Consider the following 20,271-nt stretch of genomic DNA (forward strand, 5'->3'; position numbering starts at 1 on the left):
CTTTTCTTTTATTTCTTTCAGCATTGGATGAAGTTGACTTTCGTAGCCTCCTTGATCAAGAAACCAAGTTCTTACACATCATCATCCTTGAATCCATATCCCCAAGTGAATTAGGCATTGATCCCTCTAAAAGGGTGATCATTTTAACCCTCTTTTTACCCTTTTCTACTTTTTCCCTAGGTCTATCCCCATTAGGTCACCTAGGGCATCAATTTCTCGGGAATTGACCCAATGAAAAATTTCGATCTCCTACAGGCTACTGCGCTAGTGGGTCCCCTCCCTCTCCTCCAAATTTGAGGCAATTCCATCTATGGAATCTCTGGGAATCCCAAGCCCTAGCTCTAGGATCGAATTTTGCCTAGGCATCCCCAAGGCTAGACCTCAAGAGGACCAATTCAACCTTTTGAAGTAAATATTCTTGTTTGGTCTTTTCCTTTCCCCTTGTTTAAGATAGGAACATCATTGGTTGCTACATTCCATCCCCGAACCTGGACTGGGTCCACTTGGCCCTGTGTGGTCCCACTTCTCAATAAAGATTATTTGTCAAGGACCATTTGGGAATCCAAGTTTCCCAAGGATTATAGGGATTGAGAACCTCGTCTATAAGCCTATTCCTTCTCCCTCAACCCTCCAATCCTCACCCCTTACCCCTGGAGGACCAAGTCCCTTGCTTAAAGAGCAAGCAAGTTCCATTCTTCACTCCATCCTTGGGAAAGGGTTTCTAGGGTCACTTTCCACCTATCCATTGACATATACTTTACAAGTGATCCCTACACTATTGAGACTCTTCCCATCGGTGAAAGTCCGTAAAGAGCAAGGAGACTTAGATGCGGTGATAGTGGGCTAAGCCTCCACCGTTGCACTTAACATAGCCGTCGCCCTCTTAGGAACCTCTTTTAGGTCCCTTGCTGGTTTGAGTGGTAACATTTCTGGTGCCGTTGTCGGGGACATGAAATGTGTGTTTTGTTCCCCATACGACATATTGACATATCATTATTGGCGACTCCATTGGAAGAACGAAGCCCTAGTTCTTCATTGAACTTTAAGGTTGATGCTTATAGGGTGAAGCAAATATTTTTCTAGGCATCTTTAATTTCACTCTGGCGACTCCTACATATGTTTCATGTATACCTCAAATAAGTTGTCATTCTTTCGTAAATTTCCCGCTTTGGACATTGTTAGAATCCTTGGACATCCTAATCATGTCGCGGGAAGGATGCTATGTGGGATGCCTGTGTTTGATGGTGATCCACTCTCCACAATTAACCACGTAGAAAGATTTAGTGCACATACTTCAAGAGAGAAGGTTGTCCACCAAGATGTTCTTATGATGTTGTTCATGGGGTTGCTCGGTGGTCATAACTCATGGCTACATGATCACGAACCTAGGAGCATTTCATCTATTGAAGAGTTCGTTAAGGGATTTCTTAGATATTTTCAAGTACAACCTGCATTAAGCATCCAAGAGGAAGCTTTCATCAAGCATCATCAAGACATTAAGAATTAGGTGATGAGCAAGAAAACAAGTCCTCCTTGGGTTTGCATGATGAAAATGATGATTTTGAGGACACATGTGCTTGGAAGGATAAATTCATGGAAAGTGAAATTGAGACTAACCCTACCTTTCTCAAGGATATTACTCCCGAAGAATCCTCTTTTGAAAACCTTGAGAGAGATGATTCCATGAGCCCCTTGAAATATGACATTGAAGATTTTTTCCACATTGAAAAGGAGAAATGGTAAATTGTTGGTCCTCAATTTGATTGTGCTCCCATTTATGACACCGACAAGGAGGACGAGGATAACATTGATCTTCCCTTCCCCTTAGGCACTATTTATGATGACATACCCATTGATACCCTTGGGAAGGAGAATCTTCATTTGCCTTTGCATAAAGAGGGGCAATTGGAAGTGCTCAAATTTCCTTTTAAGAGAGACCCGATCTTTGATACTAAGGGAATTGATAAGGCTCCCACTTCTCCTGAGTATGATTCTATGTTCAAATCACTTGAGCCTTTAGATTATGACTTTGGGAAAGCACAACCCGTTGAATACAATAATTCTTTCTCATTGTTTCCTATTGGTCATCATCTTGGGTCTTCATCAAGTGATTCCCTCACCCCTAGTCATATGATCTCAAGTAACTTTGAGCCCTTTTCTCCTCCCGAGTATAGTGTCATGGAAAAGCCCTACATCAATTATAGTTTTCCTCCTTGGACACACCCTCGGGGTTTTGATCACTCCATAGTCTCCCCTCTCCAGTGTAATCATTATGTGCAACCTACTTGTGTTTCTCCATCTTGTCGGCCTCCCTTTCCCACTAATCATAACCCAATAAAGGCCATAAGCCATGACATAGACAATAAGGACAATGGTGGAAGTGACATGCTAGAGGTTGCCATCCATTAAAAGATTGTGAGCTTGGTTGTTGACATATCTATATTTTGGTTGCAAGAGAAGATTTCACGGACTAGATTACATCCTTTTCTCACCTCTTCTCACATAATCATCCATGTGTGGGCATCATATTTTCCCACCTCCTGCCCACAACATCCTCCATGTGTTTGGATTTGCATTCGCTTTGGGATTTGCTACATAAGTAGTCATACTGGCAGGCATATGTATATTGATACGATGATATGTTGGTTGCACTGGCTTTATGATTACACTTAGCATTAGCATTATCACATGCATGTTAGGGTAGGATGCATTGCATGATGATTTTTGCATTAGAAATAACCACATATGATGTTTCTCATGATAGATTAGATTGCATTTAGGTTTAAAAAAATTGCATATTTTATTTCTTGTTGGTTTATGGGCTAACATTAAAGCATGGGTGATCATAAGACACGTGAAAAACATGTTGCCACATGGCTTTGATCTTTGAAATGTGCAGATAATAGGTCTATGGTGACCAAGAGATTGTTGGAGTTCTCGTGACCTCCCGTTTGAGCAACCTCGTCCACTTCTTCGAGAGATCACGTTCGAGTTGGAGCTAGATGTTACCTAACACTTCATGGGTGATATCCCTAGGAGAAATTTTTCTCCATGATGGACCTCAGTCGACAGCTAACAACCCCTTACAGCCTCCTGTTTGGTCGTTGTGCCATTTCTCTGCCACTTGAGCCAGCCATGTGGTCCCTCACCCACCTGTATTGATTGTATGTTTGAAGGTGGGCCTCCTGAATCTAAAGGTATGTCTTGTCATTTGGTAATTGAGTATTGGGTTTACTTCTCATGGATACTTCTGGGTATGGATTGATGGGGGGATTTTGCGAAAAGGGTGGGCTTAGTTTGTGCTCTTGTCCCCTTGATCTCTTTTGGATGTTACCCTTGGATCTTAGCCCTGTGGGATCTCCTTTATCGATCATTTGGTTCTAGGGCGGTACTACTTGGGAAAACCCAACTTTGGGTGCATGGTCCCGCTCCTTTATCCGCATATATTACTCCCTTTCCACTCATTATACCCCATTCATCATTTCTCCCACCTGGGTCCACATTTACATTCTGGGTCCACATAGGGCCAACCTCCCTATCCCCTTGCCCCCACCTTGGGTAAAGCCTAGAATAATGCCTCAGAGGTTGAAGCAGCTATAAAAGAAAAAGAAAAAAACATACTTGGCCACATTTAACATGAAATAGTACCACAAAATGCAAAAGATGGTAGGGGCAAAAATAATTAGCACGTGTGCAAAAGCCAAATACATGAGCTCTACCGCATTCTATGGTCATCACCTTGGTTCCATAAGCCCTAGATGAGCCTCCTTTATCACTTAGGAAGCCATAATTGTCCCAACCCCTGGAGGGCAATGAACCACCCTACCTAAAAGGGGGTAATCACTGCTATATCTTACACATCATGCTCTTGTCCTTTGAGCCCCGAGTAGTTAATGAAGTAAAATTCATAAAAGGCAAAAGGCATATAAAGAAGGGTGGAAAAATCAAGGTTGGGGCACTTTGTGTACCACAATTTCTCCCTTCTAAACATTACATACCTAGGTGTGGGCTTCCCCTTTTCCAACTACCCCTATGCCCCAATATGTGGCCAAGGGTTGCCCCTCTCATTCCCTATTCCTTTCCACTTATTTATCACTTGCCACCCCCATTAGAGGGATGTACCTTGGACATACTATCCCCTTTAAGAGCTGAAACCACCTAATAAGGTACTTGGTTAACCTCCTTTGGAGCTTGGAGACACTAGCACATGCCAAAGCCCACTACAGAATGGCATGCCGTTATGAAGTGCCCACTTTGTTATCCATGATTTTTGTAAACTCTTTTACCCGATTATTTTAATGACTGGTTGTACTGGAAGCCTAGGGGATGCATTGGATCTTATGCAGGATTATAGGTGGTATCCATTTGGGTTTGGTCTCCCTATACAGGATCCTAAGCCCCAGAGGTGTACATTGGCACATATAGGGTGTGCATAGAGAGCCATTGGCCTCCACAACAGCACACAACACTCGACGGATCTTCATCGATGCTCAGAGACTCTTGCGATCCACTTTTGGGATGATGGTGATATGCTTGGTACATTATACCCAATAGGCCCCCACAGGAGCCCCACACTCTTGATAGGTGTCCCAGGACTTGTACGATGTCATGGCAACATCCATTCCACCACTCAGACCCTTGCAGAGGATCTACATGCATCTTCAATTCATATGGAGACCCATGGGGTCATTTATGTGCCCTCAGACCCACTAGGAGCACCACAGGTCTACCACTTGTAAAACAAGGGGCCACCCCCTTGTCCATCATATTCCGAGGTATTATTCCTCAATATGGCACTTTAGGACATTATTAGGACTTTGGAGGGCCCCACGACATGTAGATATTATTATTTGGCCCCTTGTGAGGCTTATTTTTACACTTGTGAGCTAGTTTGGTGGGCTTGTCACCAATAGGGGTTTTATTTGCACATTATTTATCATTAGGGACTAATGTAGGCCCATAGGCTAATTCGAAGTCTTTAGGAGGCTATATATTGATGTTATATACATTGATTTGGATCATCATTTGACTTAGGATCTCTCTAATCATAGAGAACTTCACATTTTTTCCTGGGAGGACATTTCTTGGAGATGTATGAATTTTGATGTATAGATTTGCGCTATTTTTCTTGTCTTGGAGCTTTGTCTTGCAATTGGAATGCTGGTTGTATATATTCTATAACGTTGTAAGTAAATTTTGATGTTGTTATTTTGGTTGCTGCATACTGCTAAAATTAGGGCTAGTTGCTGCATAATTGAAATGTGGAATTAAGCATGTTTTAGCTAATTTAATGTATGGGCCAATGTTATATGAATGAAATGTCCTAGAGATTATTTGTCTCGATAAGCTTGCATCATTTCCTTTGAAGGATAAATGCTTGAAGGTCACTTTTCGTTTCTTTCTCTCAACATTGGATGAAGCTGACTTTCCGGGCCTCCTTGATCAAGAAACCAAGTTCGTACACATCATCATTCTTGACTCCATATCCCCAAGTGAATTAGGCATTGATCCTTCAAAAAGGGTGATCATTTTAACCCTCTTTTTACCTTTTTCCCTTTTTTCCCTAGGTCTAGCCCCATTAGGTCAATTAGGGCATCAATTTCCTGGGAATTGACACAATGAAAAATTTCGATCTCTTACAACCTACGACGCTGGTGGGTCCCCTCCCTCTCCTCCAAATTGGAGGCAATTCTAACGGTGGAAACCCCGGGAATCCCAAGTCCTAGCTCTAGGATCGAGTATTGCTTAGGCATCCCCAAGGCTAGACCTCAAGAGGACCAATTGAACCTTTTGAAGTATATATTCTTGTTTGGTCCTCTCCTTTCACCCTGTTAAGGATAGGAACATCATTGGTTGCTACATTCCATCCACGAACCTGGATTGGGTCCACTTGGCCCTGTGTGGTCCCACTCCTCAATAAAGATTACTTGTCAAGGACCATTTGGGAATCCCAGTTTCCCAAGGATAATAGGGATTGAGAACCTTGTCTATAAGCCTATTCCTTCTCCCTCATCCCTCCAATCCTCACCCCTTACCCCTGGAGGACCAAGTCCCTTACTTAAAGAGAAAGCAAGTTCCATTCTTCACTCCATCCTTGGGAAAGGGTTTCTACGTTCACTTTCCACCTATCCATTGACATATACATTTCAAGTGATCCCTACACTATCGAGACTCCTCCCATCGGTGAAAGTTTGTAAAAAGCAGGGAGACTTAACTGTGGCGATAGTGGTCTAAGCCTCCACCGTTGCCCTTAACCTAGCAGTTGTCCTCTTAGGAACCTGTTTTAGGTTCCTTGCTGGTTTGAGTGGTAACAAACCCCACATGAAGCCTATAAAAGGAAGCTCATCGAATTCATTTGGAGCATCATTCTCTCACACAAGGTCGAAATCTCTTGTAGCTGGGAAAAGTGCAAAGTTCTCTTATAGCTGGGAAAGAGTGTGAAGTTTGTTTTCGAGAAGCCGAAGTGAATGCGAGTTTGGGGAAGTCTAAGGAGAAAGGAAAAAGCGAAATTTTGGTGCTTCGCTCTCTCTATTTCATTGTCTGGATTGGGAGATTGAAGTCTCCTAAGTTTCGCTGTTGTCGGCAGCTGTGTCCTAGTCAAAGTTGCTGGAAGGGGTCAAAGATCTGGGAGGCTGACTTGGTGGAGAGGGAAAGTCTGGTCTTGGTCTAGGGTGAAGAGTCTCAAACGATATTATTGAAATGAAGAATTATCTTGACCGGGTTTTCCCCTTGAGGGTGATATTTTCCTGGCATGTGCCTATATCTGGTGTCTATTGTTTTATGTGCTGCTACTTTTGGTAATTGCTTGATGAATTAAAGAAAGAAGATACAAAGAATCGTAATAATAAGAAGCATCACAAGTAATTATCAAGAACAAGAAAATCTTTACTGCCTTTCTGATTTTCTAACACTACCCCCTTGGGTTAGCTCCCACGGGTGAGGAATTGAGCTAGTGAGCTCGTGGGGATGAGGGACCTCCAATGAGGAGTATGTCCTAGTCATGCATCTTGTTTACTACCCATCTGGCCAATGGGTGTTGGCTACTTGAGATTGGATGGTGATCCTTACCAGTGATGGTAAGTTGTATCTCGCTCAAGTTTGAAGATGCTGGTGTTCTTGAATAGCATAGATGCTAGTGTTCTTGAACAACATGGATTCTTAGCCTTTGAGCTGAGCTATTGTGGATTCTTAGCCTTTGAGTTGAGCTATTGTGGATTCTTAGCCTTTGAGCTGAGCTATTATGGTTTCTTAGTCTTATTGATTAAGTGGTATTCATTCCGGGTGGTAGCATGAGTCTCCCCGATGGTATTTGTTCCAGGTTGTAGCATGTGACTCCTTGATGTTGGGTGGAAGCATTTGGCTCCCCAATGATTATTTGGACTAGGTTGAAGCTTGAGACTCCTTGGTGAAGGTTTCTTAGCCTTTATTTGGTTGAGCTTGGATTCAGGGTGGTAGCAGTAGCTCCCCTGCCATGAGTATTCTTCTTTAGATTCGAGAATGTTCAACATGAGTCATGATGATTTGACAGGTACAACAGTTTTGGCTTTATTGATGGAAATTCCTCCCTAGTTGAGAGGGAGTGTTGAATTTTTGAGCAACTAGGGAGAAATTTCCCTAGAAATCACTTTATGTGGTTAACCCCTTTCACCCTTGAAGCGAATTATTTCTCAAGAGCAAATTATTTTTCATAAGAGAAAAAGTTATTTCAAAAATATTTTATAAAGCAATTAGACATGTGCAAAATAAAATCACTTGAGTGATTCAATTAAACATGTGAAAAATAAAATCACTTAAGTGATTCAATTAGACATGTGCAAAATAAAATCACTTAAGTGATTCAATTAGACATGTTCTAATTCGAATGGATCACTCTAGGAGCTTCCAAAACACTTAATTTGAGGAAGGGATTTTGCATCAAAGGTTTCTATATATAGAAGAGAAGCTTTCATTTGCAACACATCGAGTTCTCTCTCTCTCTTGCTTTGGCGATCTAGTTCTCGCATTGATGATCAAGCCCTTGCATCAGTAATTTATCTCACTTATTAGTCGTAGGAGTTCTCTTATTATCAGTAGCTTATCTATTGCAAATCTCTTATCATCATTGGCATATCTCTTATTATCAATAACAGATCTATTGCAGGTTTGCAAATCTCTTATCATCATTACCAGATCTTTTATTATCAGTAATAGATCTCTTATTATCAGTAGCAGATCTATTGCTGATTTGCAGATCTCTTTTCATCATTGGCAGATCCATTATCTAGTAGATCTATTATTTCGCAGATATATTATTTGGCAGATCTCAGAACTCTCGTTCAACTCTCGCACCAGTGGTTTCTGCTTTTGTTATTTGTTGCTATTAATGATCTCGCTCCAGAGAAGTATTATTGTAGTTGGTATTGCTCTCACACCAAAAGTATTTAGCTCTTGTATTGATCTCGCTCTAGAGCTAAATATCATCAAGATATCCATGAAGATACCAATATTATTTATTAAATATGAATAAGAATGATAATGATGATAAGAATGAGAGGCTTGCTTATATACCAAGCATGTGTCTCTTCATGGAGAGTCATGTCTCATTTAGACATACCTCTTCAACCTAATTACTAATTAACTAATCATTATTTATGATTATTATCATTTACATTATATTTATATTATTTATATATATTTTATTTGTTACATTGCCTCCTTCCTCAAAAAGCTTTGTCCTTAAAGCTTGTCGATGAAAAAGGCTTGATCTCTTTTTCGGCTTTGAAAGTCTTTCTGTCTTGGAATAGTCATCCTTGTCGATACAAGTTGATATGATCTTCTTAGTGACAAACAAAATTGTCGCACTGAGAAGGGATCAAACCATCCCAGATTAATCTTCTGTATAGTATTCTGATCACTAGAATTTTGTAACGACTTGTTAGCATAACAGTGGATTGAGGTTACATCACTATTATCTGGAACATCAATTTGTTGTTTCTGGTCTAAATGGTACCGATACTTAGCATGGTTGATTGGTCTACTCTTGTGATTCGGATGTCGATATGGAGTTTTTAGATTTTCTTCTGGTGAAGATGTTGTTGAATTGGTTATGGAATATTCACTTGGGATGTCCATTGTTTGAACTGCAACATCTAAGTGTGTCGTTTCTTCAAATGACTTGTCTACTTGAGTTGTCATATTCACTGGATCGGTATTCGTTCCCTTCTTTTCAACTTGGACTGTTACGACTGGAGATACTGATGCTTCTTCTTGAGTGAATTGTTCCAACTTATCTTTTAATGCTTTCTTATCATCCTTAAGCTTCTTAATTTGAGAGAGTAGACTTTGATTATGGTTTTTCAGTCGTAAAAGTTCTTTGATTTCTGATTTATCAACCTTATTTTCAGTGTTTTGAATTTTAAATAATGTATCAACATATTTACCAAAGGTTTTAGGAAACCTTTCATCTCTCATTTTTGGACTACACTCAATTTCTTTATCGTCAATGGTTGACTCCATTTTTACTTTGTTAAGATGAACTTGGGATTTTTTTAATTTTTTTTTTTTTTTTAATTTTTTAATTTTTAAGTAATTCCTTTATTTTTTATATATCTTTTTCAAATATTCTCCTTTAATGTGGATTGTTAAAAACTTGAATAACCTTTTATTAAAAAAATACTCCTTTTTATTGTTGCCCTCTATATATGTATGTATTTCTTTATATTAAGACCCCTTTTCAAAATAACTTTATTGTCTTATAATAATAATAGTTTCACTTATTTTCTTTAATAAAAAATTGGTCCCTTTTTTTATATACTTAATTACTCCCTTAATAAATTTTTAATGTCACCCCACTTAATAAATATAAAGGTCACATCTTTTCATATGACACGGTCACGATGTTCACCAAACTTTTTAAGTAAAAAGTAAAACTTACCTTTCACGTAAAGAGATTTTGTATCCCTTTTGTTTTTTCTTTTACTTTTAAAATACCATGGGCAATTACCATGGGTTGTTTCTAAAACCACGAGCTTCTCCACGTAAAAAGTTTTAAATATCACTTGGTATGATATTTTGTATCCCTTTTGTTTCTTTTTTTACTTTTAAAATACCATGGGCAATTACCATGGGTTGTTTCTAAAACCACGGGCTTCTACCAGGTGATTTTAAATCAATCTTTCTTTCCTTTTTTTTTTTATAATTTGATTTTTTATGTTCTTCTTTTTTTTTTTTACTTTTTCTTCTTCTTCTTTTTTTTTTAATTTATTTACTTATATTTTTTTTGGTTAATTTTTTTATGGCCAAAGGTCAACTAGCGAATTTTCTTTTAATTTTAATTTTAATGGCCAAAGGCCTAGAAAAACGGAGAAAAGGAGAAACTCCCAAATTCTGAGCAAAATGCTTCAATTATACGCCAACAAGGTTGACGAATTTCGATAGCCAAAGGCCTGGTGATCAGTGAAACGTGGCTCTGATACCAAATGAAGCGAACAAAGTTCCTTCTACAGATTAATTACTCCAAAAGACTTGGAATATCAAGATATCCATGTGGATACAAATATTACTTATTAAATATGAATAAGAATGATAATGATGATAAGAATGAGAGGCTTGCTTATATACCAAGCAAGTGTCTCTTCATGGAGAGTCATGTCTCATTTAGACATGCCTCTTCAACCTAATTACTAATTAACTAATCATTATTTATGATTATTATCATTTACATTATATTTATATTATTTATATATATTTTATTCATTACATATTGCTTTCGCACCAGAGTTTGATTGCTAGTATATTGCCCTCACTTCAGTAGTATTATGATCTTGCATTTGGAGAATATTGCTCAGTATTTAGCTCTCGTACTTGTGCACTTTGTTCACGCACTTATGTCTACTGATCTTGTCTTGGAAGCCTTTGGAGGCTTGTGGTGGTATTTTGAAGCTGTCATATTAAAAGGGGTTGTTACTATTGTTATTTGTGAAAGGTGTTTTATACTCTGATTATGCATCTCTGCTGAACATTTGAAGACAATCTCATAGAAGAGCATTTTAAAAACGGATTTCCCCCATAGTGGGGTTTTTCCGTAGCCTTGGACCAAATCCCGTGTCTTGCTGTTCATTGACTGTCTTCTATGGTTTATGATCTCAGAAAATAAATTTTAAATCTGCAAAATTTAACAATATCGGGGCTCCTCCCATTAGTGAAAGTCCGCAAAGCGAAGGGAGCTTTAGCTGAGGTGACAGTGGGGTATTGCTCCATTGTTTCCCCTTGACCTAGTAGTTGCTCTATAGGAATCCTTGCTAGGACCCCTTCTAGTTTGAGCAGTAACAAGGCCATTTGGACCTCTTGTAATGAACAGCTTGTGAATGAGCATAGCTGACAGATCTCTCTTCAGAGATAAGTTGCCACCATTCTCGCTAGTTTGTACTGCTTTGCATTTCACAGTGTTTTACTGTTTGATTTATTGATAGAATTTGATTGTGTGTGTTATTGTGCTATCTGCAATATTTCTTTTGCTTTATAAGTGAATGTTTATAATTATGGCTTATAGTTTTATGATGATATTGAACATTTACATGCTTAGAATATAGGTTTTCACTCAATTGTTCCCAAATTTATGAAATTAAATTTGATACTCATTGTTTTACTTTGCTCTCTGCAATATTTCTTTTGCTTTATATATGAATGTTTATAATCATGGCTTATAATCTATGATGATATTCAACATTGAGATGCTTAGAATGTAGATTCTGACTTCGTTGTTCTTAAAGATAATGAAATTTTCTAGTTTTGCATACACACACACACACACATTTTCTAATTTTGCACACATATATACATTTTTGTCAGTGCTTATGAGGCCAGGTGCAATCTTGGGTGAATTTGGGTGCATAGATATGCCACTTATAGCTCAAAATCTAAGCCAAAGAAATTCTATAAGAAGGATTTCTCAGAAAAATAAAATTATACATTTTATAAAAATTTGTGTTGCCACTCTTACAAACCTTGAATTTGGGATGGTGTCGCTCCTGCTCCTGCTCCTGCTCCCAATCCTTCTCATATTTTTAATATGCACCCACAAATCTTTTAACTTTGGTTTTAATCTTTTCAATAGAACATTGGAAAGTAACGTTGTTCATTATATTTATTCAAGGGTGTATTGCTCGTGGTAGTGGATTATATTTTACACGTATTTCACATTATCAAGCATGATTTGATAAATATATCCAACCATTCCTTTTGTTGCTGTGGTAAAAGTCTCTTTATTCCTTTATTTCAATATTGATGGTTTCAATCATGTGAAGTTTGAGGGTTGATTGATATCTTTGCATGTTATAAGTGTTTAATTTTAACGATGTACATTTCTGGTTTTATAGGCCGAGAATACATTTGGTGATATAATGGGCAAGGTAGTTGTTGATCTTGGTTGTGGCTGTGGGACTCTAGGAGCAGCAGCTGCTCTAATGGGTGCAGAGTGAGTCTCTATCCCTCATCTCATTGCCCTTCTGGCCTTTCTAAAACACATATACACAGTGGCATGCAAGCATATGTTTTATGGCCTTGAACACCTGCACTAGGGTCATCCACATCAAGCTGAATTCATTCAATACTATGCTCACACTTATATCCTTGCATATAATTATTTCAAACTTGATACTTATGGATATATAGTTGCATAGGTATCGAGGACATCTTTCTTTCTTAGGAGCTGACCATATATAGTTAAACAATTAGCAAACCATGTAGAATTGGAATCATTATGCAAAATTGTGCAATCTAAGATGGAATTTATGGACTCATGTAGAGAAATAAATTTTGAAAAATAAATATAGGAGCATAAATGGTAAGGAAATCATGAAGCTTGGGCATGGAGACCATAAGTGTCCAACATTTGACCCCTAACATGCTCAATTAGGTCCCAAGCATATTATACAAGTCGTGAACATCATACAATTTCGAAGAAAAACAAAGAGAATGCACAACCAAGCAGCTACTTAAAGCTTACACAATGGGTACAGCAGAATGCTTATTACATGGAGCTCTATGTCTTATTTTCTGTGTTCATAAAATACAATGAAGCATACTTTTAGGATTACATAAAACGTATTATGAAACATATCATAAAGATGCCCATGGATGATCCAAAACCAACCAATGCATCGGGAAAAATATGAAGATGTTTCATATTGTAAAGGGAATTCCTCAAGCACTTCTGCGAATTAGTAGATAATTAGGAAAACAGAAAATTTATATAATGAATAACGCCAAAATTACTTTTAAGCTAACCACTGTATAAATGATGTAGAGTCTCAATACAGGTAGATTTACAAATGTAGTGTATAGCATCAATTGTGTTCACAATTGCAAATTCACTCAAGGTTTGGCAAACAATGTGTATTACTACATGACTATAGAAGTACATACGATGGAGATAAATAGCACTTTTCATTGAACCTTTAGATATTCTGATACTTCGCGGGTTGATACTTATATAATATAGAAATTAGTGAGTAGACCATTGTTTCTTCATATAGGTTGTATGTTGCTTCTTGTGGATTTGCTACTAGCTAGAACATGTTGTAATACGCTATTGGGTTATTGCATCATGATGAGTTTATGAATGATATCTAGTGCTATTTTTGGGTGGTGTTCTACCCTACTAATAGTATCACTTGTGGAAATAATGTTGTTATAAGCCAAGTCTTGTCTCGACTATGAGTTCCTTTTTCCAACAATTACCTTTTGTGTAAGTAAAAATTTCCTAAGGTAGAGTGGTGCACATCATTGGTATGCGTATATATAGTATATCCAAAGGGATTTATTTACCTTCTCCAATACGTAGTAGTATCAAATTCTAATACCTTACTATATTGGGCATTAATGATCCAGTGATCCTTGACGTATACACATGTTGAGTGTCCATAAATCCATTGAGCTTGAAAATATAACGCCCAATTTCTACTTGAAGTTGAGGAGTGCAAAATTTAAGTGTTCAATAAGGAATCTCACATGATATAACATGTAAATGCACAAATGTTTTGTATGTTTAATAATGTCATTGGAGGTAAAGGGAATGTAAAACACAAAATGGCATCTTTGGGCTAAGTGTTTTAGGAGAGTAAATCCAAATTGTTTGAATTTTGAGTATATCCTCCTAAATGAAGAGGCATCGATGGGAAAACTAGTAAGCATTAGTCTTTGATTTGGAACGTCGTTGTTTCTACCCTTTCCTTTGCACACCTCTTTCACTCCTTTGCCATTCAAGGTCAAAATATGCGAAATATTTGTAGTTGTGACTATCTATCCAGCGCATTGCACTTTACCACTGGGGGATTTAAAGTCTTATCTAAGGTTGCTGGTGAGTTGACCTAGTGCATTGCTGAGCAACTCAATGCTCCCATAGAGGTTCTGAGGGCATTAGCACCTTGAGTTAGATGAGATGGGTTTATGTCAATTATAGATTATCCTTGCAGTTACAAGTCCAAGGTATTGTTAATGAAATAGACTATGCATGTGCATGTGACTTGAATAGGTAGAAGATTGCATAAAGAAAAAATAATTATTATACCACAAAAAATGACAATATTTTGGATAATGCACAACAATTTACATGTATATCTATATATATGTAAGATTATCACTAGAGTGGATATGAATTTGAAAACTAAGACATCTTCGTTCTTGGAGGTTACTTGTACACTATGGTTATAGACATTAGCCCCCAACTAATCATGATTTTCATATATATCTACCTATATACATAAGATTATCACTAGAGCAAATATAGAATAGGCAATGCTTGTGATGACATACCAGTTTGAAAAATAAGGCCTCTTCATACTTGGATGTTATTCGTACACTATGGTTGCAGGCAACAACCTCCATCTAATCATGATTTGTTAATTGAAGTTAGAGATGGAAGGGTTATGCTATATTTAGAAGTGCACTAAATTTGGCAAAAAAACCTGCATGTGAAGCAAAGGCACAATCTTACTTTCTCTTAGTGTTGACTTAGGAAAATTGTCTACTTTTCCTATAGTCAAAAATAGTAAATTGAACTCAGCATGCATGGAAATTTTATCTCAGTTTGACTTCAGTTCAGTGAGGCAGTTTGACTCGAGTTCAAAAGGCCAGTTCGCTTGAGTTCAAGATGCCAGTTAGACTTCAATTCAGAGATGTATTTTACTTAACTTAATTAGACTCTTCTTTCACTTGATTATAAGTAGTGTTCTTATCATCAAACAAATACCAAAACAATAAAGAACGATGAGACAAGATGACACAAGATATAGGCTATCAGCCAGGGCCAAAACCACATCTCTTGAGAGGAAAAACCCATAAGAACTCTTCTGTTCTTATCTATGTTGCCAGGAAACGTGGGTTCGGGGACGGGGGCGACATTTTTTGAAACAGGGTACGTGGGTTCGTCGGGTAATATAATAATATTAAATTTTAATAATTATATATTATAAATTATAATTAATAATATATATGAAATTTGAATTTGTATATTTTTCAACTTTAAACAAGAAAACTTTAATCATTTAAACATGCACTTCATTGAACATTCAACATTCACATTGAAATTTCAAAATTTATCACCAAAAAATTGTTCAGTGTTTACATATTAATAAGAATCATGAATCATGATATATGTCCATTGTCATACTACATTCAAAATTTGCCTTGAGGCATCTCCAAACATGAACTAGGAAATTTTAAAATACTAAAATAAAAATAGCTAAAGCCTAATGAACAATGGCTTCCTCAAGCCATGTCATCAACATCCATGTCACCAACATCACTTAGATCTTCAGCTAGCATGCTCTCCAGGTAGGAATCACTCTCATCTTGAGGCTCTTGCTCATCCATAGCAATTGGAGGTAGCTCAATAAGGCCATCTAGTTGTATCTCCTCTTCCACACACATAGCATCATCTATGTGTTGGTCTCATCTCTTGAAAGGACCCTCCTTGTACCCCGGGTCTTTTCGAGATATGAGACGAAGTGTGCTATGAATGTACACTAAGTTCTCTGCCTTCTTTGAGCCCAACCTATTTCTCTTTACTGAATGAATAAAGGCATAAGTACTCCAATTCCTCTCACAAGATGAAGAACTAGCTACCTGAAATATTAGGGGAAGCCCATTAAATTAATTAAAAATTTAAAAATAAAAACTAAAACTAAAATGAAAATTTAAAATTTAAAAATTAAAATTAATTTCCTATATTTAATTGAGAATTTTTCAAATTTTGAATAAGATGAGGAACTCCAAACAAGCTACCTATCCAAGTAACCGTATGGCAAATTGCTGCAACTCAGGAGCATCAACACCATGAAGCCACCACCAATCAATTGGATCCTTCTTCTTGCATGTATCTGCCAAAGATGCATGTGAACCAAAGACACCTCGGCCACGTGAAATGGGTAAATCGGAACAGCTCAACCAAAAACAAAAATGAAATTCGATGGTTGTGGGTTAGTAAAAAGTTTAGGTTTTAACTTTTAAGTTTTTGACATTTGTTAATAATAAATATCATATTATTAATTTTTAATTTTAATTTTTTAAATTTCAATAAAAAAAATTACTTGAAAATTAAATTTTTAATATAATTTTTTTTTGAAGAACCCGAAGAACCCAAACCGAAGAACCCAAAGAACCCGACGAACCCAAAGAACCCAAACTGAAGAACCCGAGAACCCAAAGAACTCGTTAAAGGAGAAGAACCCATTTTTTTTTGGAGAACCCAGTTCATCATAGAAGAACCCGGTTCTTATGGGTTCATTTGAGAAGAACCCGTACCCGAATCTGGTACTTAGGGACGGGAACCCGGGACGGGTTCGAGAACCCCACCCCCGGGTTCGGGGACCCGTGCAACATAGGTTCTTATAGAACTTCAAATGACGAATTCCAAGACCTATGACCCTTGACGAAGGCCCCTCCAAGACCATGTCAAACGTCTCCTTGAAGCACTTTCTCAATCTGAGTCAAACTTGCCTTATAGCAGCCTCTATTTCTCCTTTGACTAAGAATTTCGACCTGCAATATTGACTGCAACTTCAGCCTCTCTTACCTGCAACTTTTGGCCTCCTACACTTCGCACGTGTGAAAGATTTGAGGCAGTTTAGATCTCTTCTTACCTTTGCTTGGATAGGCTTCTTTTCTTTGACTACTCGGCTTGTACTTTCATACTTCTTTGACCCTTGATCCACCTTCTTGACCTGACTGTAATTTAGTCTTTCTGTAGCTGAGAATGTGCCCTAATTACAGTCCGCACATGTGAGATATTAGCCCAAAACAGACCTTGAAAGACTTCGATTTATCTTTCCTCTTGTCTTCTTCCTTCTTCGCTTGATATGAGACTTCTCCCTGTCTTTAGATCAAACTTTTGTGATTTGATTGGATGTACTTTGAATGACGCTGAGTACTCTTATTTATAAGCTTCTTGTTCTAGCTTGTAGGCCGACATGTCATTGTCTCTAGGCCGACTTGATACTTGGAAAGGTCCACTTGTCTTGGAGCATTATGGCAAGGTCTTGGAGGGTCTTTGACTCTATTTTTACTCATATAAAATTTTCTTTACAATATGGAATATGCCCAAAATGATCTTCCATACATAACAATGACTCTTATGACTTGTAGACTCAATTACAAACCCTAGAAGCACTCAATGGGTGCTTGAACTATAAATCAAATAACCTTTAGCATGAACCCATGCCTCAAGAATAACAATAATAATTTTATTCTTCTGTTTACATCAAATACATAAAATCATGATTACATATGTCATTATGAAGACCAAATCTAGTTACATATTTCAACATATCACATCTAGTGTCGCAAGTCGTGAAGCACTGTGGCTTCAGAAGCTTCTTGCAGGACTATTTGATTAGGACAATTCATCTGAGACATGGTGCAAAAGGGAGCAGTGAAGCTCCAATACATATCCATAGATGAGAAGATTGTGGTCATTCTCACCAAGCCTTTATCTAGAGCGAAGTTTGTATACTAAAAAGAAAAGCTTGGTGTGATGCAGAATGTCTTCCTCATTGAGAGGGAATGTTGATGTCTTTGCAGGATTGGGCAAACTTTCTCTTGAGAGCTCATGTTGATTTGCCCAGGTTATGCTGATTTGACTAGGGGAGATTGATACTTTCACTTGAGTAGCCATGTTGATTTGGTGGGGCCATGTTGATTTGGTTAGGCGTGAATGGTAGAAGGCACTTGCAGAATAGGGAAAACTCTCACCTAAGAGGCCATGCTGATTTGGTTGGGTCATGCTAATTTGACCATAGGAGATTGATGCATTCACCTAAGTGGCCATGCTGATTCGATTGGGTCATGTTGATTTGGCCAAGAGTGAATTGCCCAGGGGCAGATCATCTCCAGAGAGGCCATGTTGATTTGGCAAGGTCATGCTGATTTGACCAGGGTATTTGGATATATTTACCTGAGAAGCCATGCTGATTTGGCTAGCTCATGCTGATTTGACTAAGGGAGTTAGATACATTTACCTGAGAAGCCATGCTAATTTGGCTAGGGGTAAATGGCCCAATATACTTGCATTGCCTGCTCCAGGATGGAGTTTTGTATATCTATAGACATGCATTTGAGGAGACACTACATCAACATAGCAAGCTCATGAACTTTTTTTGTGGAGGAGAAATTTCATCCAAGGGAAAATCTCTTTGCAGCTAACGAGAATACCTCCCTTGCTAAGGAGGGACTGTTCATTTTTGTGTATTAAAAGGACAGGTCGACCTAGGAAGAATTTAAGTCGGTCAGCCTATGAAGAGGTGTGCCTCTTGGGTTGTCACACCCCCATTTGACTTGTATAAATAGATATTGTGATGCCTCATTTCAACACCAACGAAGAGCAAGTTTTCTCTATCATTCTTATCCCTCTTAGACAACCACACGCGCAGAGAAGGAAGACAAATCTGAGCATCTTGATCGTGCTGATTTAACCTATGTTTAGACTGAGTTTCACTTGCATTGAGCGAGCTATTTTATCTCAGATTTGACTGCAGGAAGGCTGCAGGTTGACTGCAGGAAGGCCGTAGTTTGACTCCATGAAGGTCGCAAGGTTTTGACCACAGGGCCAAAGTTGATTGCAGTCCTATTTTGATCAGGCCATTGACCAATGTTGAAATTATGATATTTTAGCTAGTTTCACCAACGTTGACTTGTTGAGGTATTGACTAGGTTTCACTAGTATTTTGACTTGGATATTGGCACATATTTCTAGACAAATTGCTGATTTGTAAACCTTGCTGGAGAATAATTTTTCCAAAGAAAAGTTGTTGGGTTTTCTCCCAAGGATGGGTTTCCTAGTCTAAAATTTGTTGTCTCTATTGTGCATGGCTGTCTTTCTATGATCTTCGTTGTTTCTGCTGCATATATTGTTGAAATTTTTTGAAGTGTAATTACTCAATGATAGTAGTGACATAAATATTAGTTGGAAATCATTAGGAAGTAATCATCTGGCAGAAAATAGTATTCTATTGTACATCTTGTAGAAAATTCAACAAAAACTTCCATAAATTATGGAGAAAGTAATGTTGAAGAGACTTTGGAGGCTGGATGCCATGGCTAGAAACCCTTTTTGAGGAGATATGTCATTTTTGAGGGCCTTTGCCCCTTAATTGTTCTACGTGGCATGAAAAGCCCCTTCTTTGTAATATTTTAGATTAATTAATTGTAAAAGAGGGCCTTTTGCCCCTCCATAGACTAAAATAGGGGATTTTAATTTAGAAAGTAATATTTCAATTGTAAAGGAAGTTAAACACATCCTCTATAAATAGAGGCGCACTTCCTCTCATTTTCTCATGGTTGGTTGTGGGAGAAATCCCTTGGTAGGTCTGAAATTTCTGTGATTTTGTCTTCTTATAATTTGGCTATGGATGTATGAGCTGATTGATCTCTTAGAGAGGCCTCGTCAATGTGGATTTCACTCTTTTCTTGGGATGAATATTGTTGAAGCTATGATGAGTACATGTTAATCTAAGTGGACTTTCTTTGTCTTGTTTATATTTGTGGATGCTGGGAATTAAGCCTTAAGTAGGTGGGCTTGCCATTTTGTTTTGGTTATCCCTCTTAACAAACTCTTCTTCCAAGTCTTTGAGAAAGGAGCAAGTGGGCTCCTTCCTTTATCTTGCCCTTGAGATTGAAAAGTATAGGGATAGTAAGTAGACTTACCCTAGCCTGGTGAACCTAAATCTAGACCAATGCTCTTCAAGTGTGTTGATCCTTGATCCCACATGTCTCCGAAAATGTATTGGTAGGATAAGG

General features: G+C 37.9%; 1 protein-coding gene across 3 annotated transcripts in view; it reads left to right on the forward strand.

Moving 5' to 3' along the window:
- LOC149260379 (S-adenosyl-L-methionine-dependent methyltransferases superfamily protein) overlaps nt 1–20,271 on the forward strand; it is a 413,041-nt gene that overhangs the window by 161,959 nt on the left and 230,811 nt on the right. For all 3 annotated transcript variants that reach the window (XM_089420520.1, XM_089420535.1, XM_089420528.1), the window contains one exon: nt 12,357–12,454. In XM_089420520.1, coding sequence (XP_089276646.1) covers nt 12,357–12,454 — 98 coding nt within the window. The remainder of the gene's footprint in view (nt 1–12,356; nt 12,455–20,271) is intronic.

This window comes from Pinus tabuliformis, chromosome 6, assembly GCF_031772625.1.
Source record: "Pinus tabuliformis cultivar Carrire ecotype Pingquan chromosome 6, CPIR1, whole genome shotgun sequence".
Lineage (NCBI taxonomy): Eukaryota > Viridiplantae > Streptophyta > Pinopsida > Pinales > Pinaceae > Pinus > Pinus tabuliformis.